Source organism: Erinaceus europaeus, chromosome 13 (genome assembly GCF_950295315.1).
Source record: "Erinaceus europaeus chromosome 13, mEriEur2.1, whole genome shotgun sequence".
In the NCBI taxonomy this organism is placed as follows: Eukaryota; Metazoa; Chordata; class Mammalia; order Eulipotyphla; family Erinaceidae; genus Erinaceus; species Erinaceus europaeus.
Genome location: NC_080174.1, coordinates 94,824,392 through 94,835,783, shown reverse-complemented (window position 1 = coordinate 94,835,783; position 11,392 = coordinate 94,824,392). Strand labels below are relative to the sequence as shown.

The 11,392-nt window shown below is 40.6% G+C and overlaps 1 protein-coding gene and 1 long non-coding RNA gene across 2 annotated transcripts; both read right to left on the bottom strand.

Moving 5' to 3' along the window:
- Positions 1–412: 412 nt before the first annotated feature.
- Positions 413–2,895, bottom strand: LOC103128091 (zinc finger protein 709-like). Its single transcript, XM_060204971.1, has one exon. It carries the CDS (start codon positions 2,893–2,895, stop codon positions 1,288–1,290), a length of 1,608 nt encoding a protein of 535 aa, XP_060060954.1. The 3' UTR covers positions 413–1,287.
- A 1,850-nt stretch (positions 2,896–4,745) lies between these two features.
- LOC132542438 (uncharacterized) lies at positions 4,746–10,398 on the bottom strand. The gene is made up of 4 exons (XR_009553448.1): positions 10,295–10,398; positions 8,993–9,119; positions 5,211–5,337; positions 4,746–4,862 (listed from the first exon to the last, which is right to left on the bottom strand). It is a non-coding gene; the product is annotated as an uncharacterized LOC132542438 (long non-coding RNA).
- Between the last annotated feature and the right edge of the window lie 994 nt (positions 10,399–11,392).

Genomic DNA, 11,392 nt, shown 5'->3' with positions numbered 1-11,392 from the left:
AGAGAAATGGAGAGAGGAGTGGAAGACAGAGAGGGGGAGAGACCTGCAGACCTGCTTCAATGCTTGTCAAGCAACTCCCCTGCAGGTGGGGAGCCGGGGGCTTGAACCAGGATCCTCATATTGGTCCTTGTGCTTTGCGCTACGTGCACTTAACCCAATACGCTACCACTCGACTCCTAGGGCAAGAATTGTTTTTCTTTTTCTTGTTTTTCTAATTCCAGTGATCTTATATATGTGCAAAAACCATTGATTACAATACATCTAAGCATTGTTGACATCAGTAAGTTCTCAGTACCAAGTGGATTTTTCATATATTGGAATTTAAGACAAAGAATCAAAATACTTACTCTTTACATTTATAGAATAATCAGAGGTATGTGTTCACTTGTATCATAGAACTGTCATCCCTACATTTAAAGATATTTACTTATATATTATCACAAGATGGAGAGAGAGAGACAATAAAACAGAACATAACTACCCACGGAGTGCAGAAGCTCACACCAAAAACTATTACATTGAACCACTAGCCTCTGCATCATATCTCAGGTTGCATCTTTCTTTCTTAGTACAGTTTATGCTCAAGATTGATTTCCATTGTGAATATTTTCATGTATTTGAATTTAGTGGAACATCTAACACTTTATTACATTCAGGGGGTTTTGCGTCACTGTGAATTCTTTCATGTTTACAAAGAGCAGAATAATAGAATGTTTTCAACACTGCTTATATCCATCAAATTTCTCTCCATGGTGAGTTATTTCATGATGACAAAGATGACAGACTTGAATCAATGTTTTTCTGTTTACATCCACTGGGTTTCTTTCCACTGTGAGATCCTTTCAATCTAAGAAAACTGGCTTAAATGAATATTAGACTACATGGTTACATTCAGGTTTCTTTCTCTCCACTGTGAGTTCTTTCATGTAACTGAAGAAACCTAGAAACCAAGAATCCATTACCTCATTGTTTATATTCATAGGGTTTCTCTGCACTGTGAATTCTTTCATGTCTGAAGATTACTGGATTGCCTGAATGTTTTACTACAAAGTTTACATTCATAATGTTTCTCTCCACTGTGAATATTTTCATGTGTCTGAAGATAACTGGATGAAATTAATGCTTTACTACATTCTTTACATTCATAGTATTTCTCTCCACTGTGAATTCTGTGAATTCGTTTTTTTTAAATAGAGCACTGCTCAGCTGTGGCCTATGGTGGTGCAGGGGATTGAACCTGGGAATTTGGAGCCTCAGGCATGAGAGTCTGTGTGCATAACCATTATGCTATCTATCTTCTGCCCTTCCACTGTGAATTTTTTCATGTTTCCGAAGACTACTGGAACTAGTGAATGTTTTAATGCATAGTTTACATTCATAGGGTTTCTCACCACTGTGAATTCTTACATGTATCCAATGACTACTGGAACAAGTGAATGCTTTACCACATTGTTTACATTCATAGGGTTTCTCACCACTGTGAATTCTTTCATGGTTCCGAAGACTACTGGAACTAGTGAATGTTTTACTGCATAGTTTACATTCATAGGGTTTCTCTCCACTGTGAATTCTTTCATGGTTCCGAAGACTACTGGAACTAGTGAATGTTTTACTGCATAGTTTACATTCATAGGGTTTCTCACCACTGTGAATTCTTACATGTATCCGAAGATTACTGGAACAACTGAATGTTTTACCACATTGTTTACATTCATAGGGTTTCTCACCATTGTGAATTCTTTTATGTTCCCAAAGATGACAGGATCTCCTGAATGTTCTGTTACATTGTTTACATTCATAGGGTTTCTCACCACTGTGAATTCTTTCATGTAACCGAAGATGACTGGAACAACTGAATGTTTTACTACACTGTTTACATTCATAGGGTTTCTCTCCACTGTGAATTCTTTCATGTTGCTGAAGACGACAAGATTGCCGGAATGTTTTACTACACTGTTTACATTCATAGGGTTTCTCTCCATTATGAATTCTTTCATGTGTCCGAAGATGACTGGAACAACTGAATTTTTTACTACACTGTTTGCATTCATAGGTTTTCTCTCCACTGTGAATTCTTTCATGTGCCTGAAGACTACTGTCATAACTGAATGTTTTACTACACTGTTTGCATTCATAGGTTTTCTCTCCACTGTGAATTCTTTCATGTTTGTGAAGAGTTCCAGATTGCCGGAACGTTTTACTACACTGTTTACATTGATAGGGTTTCTCTCCACTGTGAATTCTTTCATGTTGCTGAAGAGCTGCAGATTGCCGGAATGTTTTACTACACTGTTTACATTCATAGGGTTTCTCTCCACTGTGAATTCTTTCATGTTTCTGAAGATTACTGGAACAACTGAATTTTTTACTACACTGTTTGCATTCATAGATTTTCTCTCCACTGTGAGTTCTTTTATGTGCCCGAAGACTACTGGAATCACTGAATGTTTTACTACACTGTTTGCATTCATAGGTTTTCTCTTCACTGTGAATTCTTTCATGTTTCTGAAGAGTTCCAGATTGCCGGAATGTTTTACTACACTGTTTACATTCATAGGGTTTCTCTCCACTGTGAATTCTTTCATGTTTCTGAAGAGTTCCAGATTGCCGGAATGTTTTACTACACTGTTTACATTCATAGGGTTTCTCTCCACTGTGAATTCTTTCGTGTGCCCGAAGATGACTGGAACAATTGAATGTTTTACTACATAGTTTACATTCATAGGGTTTCTCTCCACTGTGAATCCTTTTATGTTTTTGAAGATGAATAGGATAAGTGAATAATTTGTTGTATACTTCGCATTCTTGAGATAGTCTAGCATTATGACTATCTTTGCCCTCAGAGATGGTTACTGTTGTACTACTGTAAAATAATGAAGACTTAATTAATGACATTGTAATGAATAACACTGTAATTGATTATCAAAATGCAGGACATTGTTTTACTTAATTAGCCACAAAATCAGACTTTAGAAATAGATTTGACTAAAACATATACTAAAGGAGGGAGTCGAGTGGTAGTGCAGTGGGTTAAGCACATGTGGTGCAATGCATAAGGATCCTCTTTTGAGCCCCCAACTCCCCACCTGCAGGGGAGGTGCTTCACAGTCTATGAAACAGGTCTTCCAGTGTCTATCCTTCTCTCCCCATGTTCCCATCCTCTATTTCTGTCTGTCCTATACAACACTAAATCAAGAACAATAAAAATAGTAACTACGGAAGTTGGGCGGTAGCACAGTGCTTAAGCGCAGGTGGTGCAAAGCACTAGCGTTGGCATAAGGATCCCGGTTCAAGCCCCCGGCTCCCCACCTGCAGAGAAATTGCTTCACAGGCAGTGAAGCAGGTTTGCAGGTGCCTATCTTTCTCTCCCATCCTCTGTATCCCCCTCCACTCTCCATTTCTCTCTGTCCTATCCAACAATGAAAACATCAATAAGTACAACAATAAAACAACAAGGGCAACACAAAGAGAAAATGAATAAATATTAAAAGAAATGGCTAAAAAAATTCTTTAAAAATACTAACTACAACAATAAAAACAAGGACAACAAAAGGGATAATTAAATATTAAAAAAACAAAATGAAAAAAATCACAGATATTGAAAAATAATAAAAAGATGTCAAGTTAAAAGTAAAGTTTAAAAAAATGGTAAAAACGGCTGGGCAGTGGTGTACCTGGCTGAGTGCACATGCTGCAGTGAGCAAAGGACAGGCTTCAAGCCCTCATCCCCACCTGCAGGAGGAAAGCTTTGCAAGTGGTGAAGTAGGAATGCAGGATTCTTTGTCTCTACCCTCTCTACCTCCCCATTCCTATTGATTTCTGTGTGTCCCTATCCAATACAAAAGTAAATTAAAAAATTCATAATATCTAAATACTTTCAAATAAATATATTATGCCAAATATAATGGTATCATTACAAGTATTTTGCATGCATTAATTGAACTTCTATTGGTTAATAGCAAGTTTTCGCTCTGTGTTGAAATTTTGCACTAGAAATATTGATCTTTTCTGGAAGGGCTACCTCTAAGTATCATAAAAATATAGATATTTGCAAGGATAATGGTTCCAGCCCACAGCTCCCCACACGCAGGGGGTTTTCTTCACAGGTGGTGAGGCAGTTCTGCAGGTATCTATCTTTCTCTCCCCCCGTCTTCCCCTTCTCTCTCCATTTCTCTCTGTCCGATCTAACAATGACAACATCAATAACAATAACTACAACAATGAAAAACAAGGACAACAAAAAAGAAAATAAAAAATATTTAAATATATATATAGATATTCATACATTGAAGATATTCTTATTGCTTCCAAGTGTATTATTTTATAAATACTTAACATCTTTGCCCCTATTTAAAATTTTCCACTTGTTACATGTGAGAAAGATTTTCCTGTAAAGTGGAGAAAAGACAGATAATGTAGGACATCATTATGGTACTCAGTGCCTCAGATGTATTACTATAAAATAACGTAAGGGAACTTCAGTCATGTACACACATACATCACACTGGAGTCACTTATCCAACAATTCTATAACCTAGTCATGAAGTATTTTTGATTTGCTTATTTAAAAAATTGATCTATTTGTGGCAGTGACTATAATTTTCATTTTCTGAATGAACTGTATTAAAAGGGGTCATATGCAATTGTTAGGTCAGTAGAGAGCACACAATTAAGAACCCATGAGGCTACTTATTCACGGAAACCATGCAGGCACCTGATCTCAGTAAATTACAGAGGAAAACTTTTGAAAACACAGTAGTTTTTTAGGTGTTACATCATGCTTTATTGTAAATGTGACTCTTACCTTTGTTTACTCCCATGCAAGATATGCTGGCGTTCGGTGGAATGTCCTTGTATCTTTTCTAAAATTTCAGAATATAAAACATATTAGAAATTATAAAAATCGTGGCAGAGGGTAGATAGCATAATGGTTATGCAAACAGACTCTCATGCCTGAGTCTCCAAAGTCCCAGGTTCAATCCCCCACACTACCATAAGCCAGAGCTGAACAGTGCTCTGGTAAAAAAAAAAAAAAGAAAAAAAGAAAAATTAATTAATTAATTAATACAAAAAGAAATTATACAAATTGAACTTTTCATCCATCATGCGTCACAATCAATCCTTGTTCACTGAACAGTATCTCTGTCTCTACACTGGTGAACAAAAAGTGATTTTTCTTCCAGTTGAAAAACTAAGGCTATTAGAGTTACCTAGTGAAAGAAAGTTCGTCAAGTTTTCACACATCACATCTCTGTAGAGTTTCTTCTCTGAAGGATTCAATAGTGCCCACTCCTCTTGAGTGAATATCACAGCTACATCTTCATAGGTCACTGAGCCCTAAAATATGTGCAATGTATTCATGGGAGAAAATGTGAATGACAGCAGATTAGCCATTCAGTCTCTACTTTAGGAAACCTGTGAAGGATTGTCTCATCATAAAATATGTCTTTGGTTCCCTTGAAAATCAAATACCTCTTAATTATGGTCTAGAAGTTGGTACATTGATTATAACAATGGCTTCTCACAAGGCCGAGTTCAATCCCTGGCATCTCACGTGACAGAGAAATATCCCTATTCTCACTCTTCCCCTCTATACTTTTGTAATTAGTAAATGATAAAACCTTAAATTTGTGTGGAGTACAACTGAAATGATGCTCACGTTACCATATAAAAGGACCAAGATTCTATATATCCTAGTTCTCACATGCACAGGGGGAGGCGGTGGACCTGCACTCTTCACAAGTGGTGAAGTTTTGGACATTTCCTTCCTTATTTATAATGAAAATTTTATATAGGTAAAGAGAATTTGATAGGGAGAGTGACGTAGAAGGTAACTGGAATTGAACATATAGCACCTGGGGACTTAAGAGCTCAAAATTGGTGTTTCTTCTATCTTCAGTTCTTCTCATAAAAAGAAAATAAACATTAATTTCATTTATTATATATGAATAACAATTTCACATCACACACACACAGATAGATATATCTCTACTTCACTTTCCTTATTAAATTCTCTTCACCTATAGAAAACTCAAAAATATAAATAAGAAAATAGACACTGGGTGTAATGAATTCATAATGAAGCCACAGTGATAAAAAAAATAAATAAAAGATGGGATAAAAAAAGAACACATGTGATGATTATGATAAGTTTGTTAGAAAATGAAACAGGAAGAGGTCTGGGAGGTGATGCAGTGGTGAAGTTTTGGACTCTCAAGCATGAGGTGCTGAGTTTGATCCCCGGCATCAAATGTGCCAGTGATGTCTGGTTCTTTCTCTCTCCTCCTATCTTTCTCATAAATAAATAAAATATTAAAGAAGAAAAAAAGAAATGAAGCATCTCAAGCCACACAGCTTTTTATTATTAACAGGTGCAGGGCAGGGTGCACCTGGTTAAGGGTACATATCACCATGACACAAGACCTAGGTTTGACACTTGCTTCCCTCCTGAGTGGGGGCCACTTCATGAGCAGTGAACAGGCCTGCGGGTGTCTCCTATCAAATAAAATGGAAAGGAAAAAAAGGAAGAACCACTGTGGAAAGTCTGTAGCAGTGAAAGGGTATTTTGGTCCTTAAGATGCACATGCATGTTACAACAGTAACCAAAAACCTATAGAAGTCATCCTCAGTACAGTACATAATAACTGATTTGGAAATGTCTTCAGAGACTTGAGCTCAACATCAATGATAAAAAAATAAATGGAAAAATGTACCACTGAGACTACATCACATTTAAAATATTTGGTATAATCACAAAACCTAACAGCAACACAAAAAAATGCAGTAAAATAAAATAAAGCATATTTACATGCTATACATCAAAGCGCTAATCAGCAATATATGTACTCACACAACTCAGTAGAGTAACATGAACAACCACAGTAAATGTACAGAAAGACATTTATAATCTCTTTAACGAAGAAGATGTTTAGTCACAGGGCAATTAAAAATCGCTCACAGTCCCTGAGTGTCAGATACCTGCATATTAGAACAATAATGTTTCATTTTTAAAAAAAGAGTAATTCTGGTTTAATACCCTTTTGTAGATTTACTGAATTTTATAGTATCTTACACAAAGATTAAGAAAAGCATACATAGAAACTAAGGAGAATTTTGTTAGGTCTCTGATATCCCAGGAAAGACATCTTTCTCAGTGGGAATACCAGAGTAATGCCATTACTTTTATCAAAAATTAAAACATTTTCAACAGTTCTATGTCATTAATCAACATAAGAATAGTTCATCCCCATATACAATGCTGGGTTGAGAAAAAGATGGCTAGGCGGTCAAGTGGTGGCACACTTGGTTAAGTGTTCATTTTAAAATGTGCAAATACCCAGTTCAAGCCTCCTGTCCCCATCTACAGGAGGAAAGCTTCATGAAATGTGAAGCAGGGCTGCAGGTTTCTCTCTGTGTCTCCCTTGCTATCTCCTCTGCCCCATCCATTTCTCAATTTTATTAAATAAATACACAAATATTTTTAAAATCTACTTTAAAAAAGAGAGAAAATTCCTTCCAGCTCCATCCAAGATGAGTCAGAGAAGGTGTGTTCACTGTTCTTAATAGCTGCATAGTATTCCATTGTGTATATATACCACAACTTTATATATACCAGCCACTCATCTGTTGTTGAGTACCTGGGTTGCTTCCAGGTTTTTAACTAATACAAATTGTGCTGCTATGAACATAGGTGTACACATATCTTTTGGTAGGGTGTTATGGTGTCTGTGAGTATATCCCCAGGAGAGGAATTACTAGGTCATATGGAAAGTCCATGTCTAGCTTTCTGAGAGTTCTCCAGACAGTTCTCCACAAAGGTTGGACCAATTTACATTCCCACCAGCAGTGCAGAAGGGTTCCTCTGTCCCCACAGCCTCTCCAGCATTTGTTGCTGCTGTCCTTTTTGATGTTTGCCATTCTCACAGGGGTGAGGTGGTAGCTTAAAGTTGTCTTTATTTGCATTTTTTTGACAATCAGTGACCTGGAGCAATTTTTCATGTCTGTTAGCCTTTTTGCTTTCTTCTGTGAATATTCTGTTCATATCCTCTGCCCATTTTTGGGTGGGGACATGTTGTTAAAATTCGGCGGCTCCAGCAGGGCAGGTTGGCTTCACGGGCGGGTAACAGAGACACGGAGTCAACGGCTGGGCAGGGAAGCTGTATTTCTTTATTCAGGAACAACGATTCATAAACTAAGACAAACTAATCACCAAACAGAACTCGGCTGTCTCTTTGCGGCGGCGCAGACACTCTCTCGAACTCTGGAACTCAGCAACTCCGGAACCCTCCAAACTCTGGAACTCAGGAGCTCTCTCCAACTCCGTCACTCTGGAACTCTGGCGGGGTTCCTTGGGGCGGGGCCAAGCGGGCCCGCGAAATTAACTGGACTGATCTAATTCTCTTGGCAGGGGGAGAACTACCCAATGTAAAGCATACAACAGGGACATTTGGTTTTTTGTTAGTAAGTTTGCTGAGCTCTTTGTATATGTGGTTATTCATTTCTTGACTGATAGATGGCATCTGAAGATCTTCTCCCATTCTCGGAGGGATCCCTTTGTTTGTGTGATAGTTTCTTTGGCTGTGCAGTTTTTCAATTTGATGAAGTCCCATTGATTTGCTATTATCATTTTCTACTTCTTTTTTTTTTAAAGAATGGAGGTTGTTTTTCTAACTTAAAAAAAATTTTTTTAACTTTATTTATATTATAAAGACAGACAGAAATTGAGGGGAAGGGAAGATAGAAATGGAGAGAGACAGAGAGACACCTGCAGACATGCTGCACCACTCGTGAAACTATCCCCCTGCAGGGGCTTGAACCCACGTCCCTGTGCACTATAGTGTATGCTCTTAACCAGGTGTGCCACTGCCTGGCAAATAAGAATACAAAAAGAAATATGATAGGAAAAAGAACAGTAAATGAAACATGTAACCATTAAAATTCAGCTTATTCAAGAGGAAAAAGAAACAGACATTGATGTTGGCAAGTCACTTACCCAAGAAACTGCCATCTCTTCCTCTTTCCCTGAATGTCAGGCCAGAAAAGGGAAGATCAGTCACAGCAATAGCTTGAGACTCTGTTTAAATCTAGCAGCACAGCCTCTTCACTGGACAGTATGGGCCCTAGATGGAAGATACCGTAGTGAATAAAAGGTACAATACCCTAGCTGTGCAATGGAAACAGAAGAGGTTATTGAAAGATTTAAGTGATCCTGACTATTAGGACCATGACAAAGCCCACAAACTCTACTGACATGTCTTTTAACTTTTTAACTTTTCTTCAACAAAAACATCTACAAAAATCTAGTAAATGGAAGTCAAGCGGTAGCGCAGTGGGTTAACTGCAAGTGGCGCGAAGCTCAGGAATCAGCCTAAGAGTCCCAGTTTGAGCCCCCGGCTCCCCACCTACAGGGGAGTCACTTCAAGGGGGCGAAGCACATCTGCAGGTGTCTGTCTTTCTCTCCCCCTTTCTGTTTTCCCCTCTTCTCTCCATTTCTCTCTGTCCTATCCAACAACATCAATAACAACAACAGCATCTACAACAATAAAACAAGGGAAGCAAAAGGGAATAAATAGGGCAGGGGTAGGTAACAAAATGGTTATGCAGACTCCCATGCCTGAGGCACCAAAGTCCAGGTTCAAACTCATGCACCACCATAAACCAGAGTTGAGCAGTCCTCAGTTCTCAGTTAAAAAAAAAAAAGAGAGAATAAAACAATAATAGTGACCAAGCATCTACAATGCCAAGGCCTGGCCCAGACCGCGCACGGCAGCAAGTGAGGCGGCCGCAGAGTCGCTGCACAGGATCCTGCAGCAGGACCAGCTCCAGCAGGCCAGTCCCGCCGGGCCCCAGACATGCAGCTGGCGGCCCCCTGCAGTCACACAACTGCGCAGGCGCCGCGCGCACTCGGGAACCGCAGCCCCGCGCCTGCGCAGACGCGCCAGTCCGCCCGTGGCCAAGGCCAGAGGCCACCGAGCTCAGCGCCGCTCCCGGCCGCGGGTCTGCGCCCCCGGTCGCCCGTCGGAGCCCTGCCGGAGCCTGCCAGAGACACCCTGCGCCCGCCCCAGCGGCTCACGCCGCGGCCCTGCGGGCCCCACACCTCCCCGCAGTTTCGAGGGCCCCAAAGCCGGGCGAGGGGAAGCGGGACCCAGACCAGGAGGGAAGCGGCGCAGAATGACCAGAGGCGAGGCTGGCGCACCTTCCCGACACACGCAGAGCCCCAGGTCTTTAAGGCCGGGTCACTCCGATGCCTCAGCCGGCTCCCGCCCCCACCCGACACCCACCAGCTGCGACTGACCTGACCGCGTTGTGAAACAGACTCTGCATGGCCTACTCCAGCTACAGCAAGGCGAACCTGCCGCCCAGCGGTGCGTGTCCAGGACCCCGGTGGCATCGCTTGGCCTGACGGGAGCTGTAGTCCGCCATCTCGCCGTCAGGGGAGAAGATCCGAGCGAACTACAGGTCCCAGCATCCCGTGCGGCTGGCCTAAACTGACGCTCCTGGAAACAGAGATGTCTCTGCCCTGGAGCCCAGTGCTGCCTCTCTAGCTTGGTGGTTCAGGGTTGGCTTCTTGTGGTTTTTAAGGAGCCGGAAGCTCTGGATAATGAATGAGTGAGCTGCTCTGGGCCCGATGGTGACTTAACGAGAACAATCGAAGCTGTGTGCCGTTTTTATTGATTTGATTTTCCTTTATTTTGAATGGAGAAAGTGAAATTGACAGTGGGGGCCCAGTGATGGCGCACCTGGTTGAGAACACATGTTATAGGCACGAGACTTAATTTATCTTCATTTATTTATTGAACAGATACAGCCAGAAATCAAGAGGGGTGTAGAGATAGGGAGGGAGAGAGAGACAGACAGACACCTGCAGCCCTGCTTCTCCACTTGCAAAGCTTTCTCCCTGCAGGTGGGGCCCGGGTGCTCGGAATTGGGTCCTTGTGCTGTCACGAGTGTGTTCAGCTAGGTGCATCACAACCCAGACAAGCTTTATTACTTGCCAGTAATAACAACAATAAAATAACTAGGGCAACAAAAGACAAAATATAAAAAAAAAAGATCCCACTTCCCTACACCTGAGAGTCCTTGTTAAAAGATAAGTTCTTTTTCCCCATGAATCACCCAGGACCTTCCAGATAACAGCTGATTACCATGACAAATAATAATATTAATTAATAATAATAACTAAATAGGAAAGATACATCCCCCAATACTCAGTTGGCTAAGGCACCAAACCTCTTTTTCTATAAAAAATTCAAATCAGATGCCCTGCTAACCACAAGAAGCAGATTGTTTGTGTTTCTTCCACAGGAATCCCGGGAAAAAAAAATCTGGACACCTGCACACCCTGACATCACCCACTAGATGGCACGACTACAGTGGCACACACCCCCAACCC

What these genes read in the sequence shown, in the direction of transcription:
- LOC103128091 (XM_060204971.1), bottom strand. Translation starts at nt 2,895, where the DNA reads ATGTCATTAATTAAGTCTTCATTATTTTACAGTAGTACAACAGTAACC.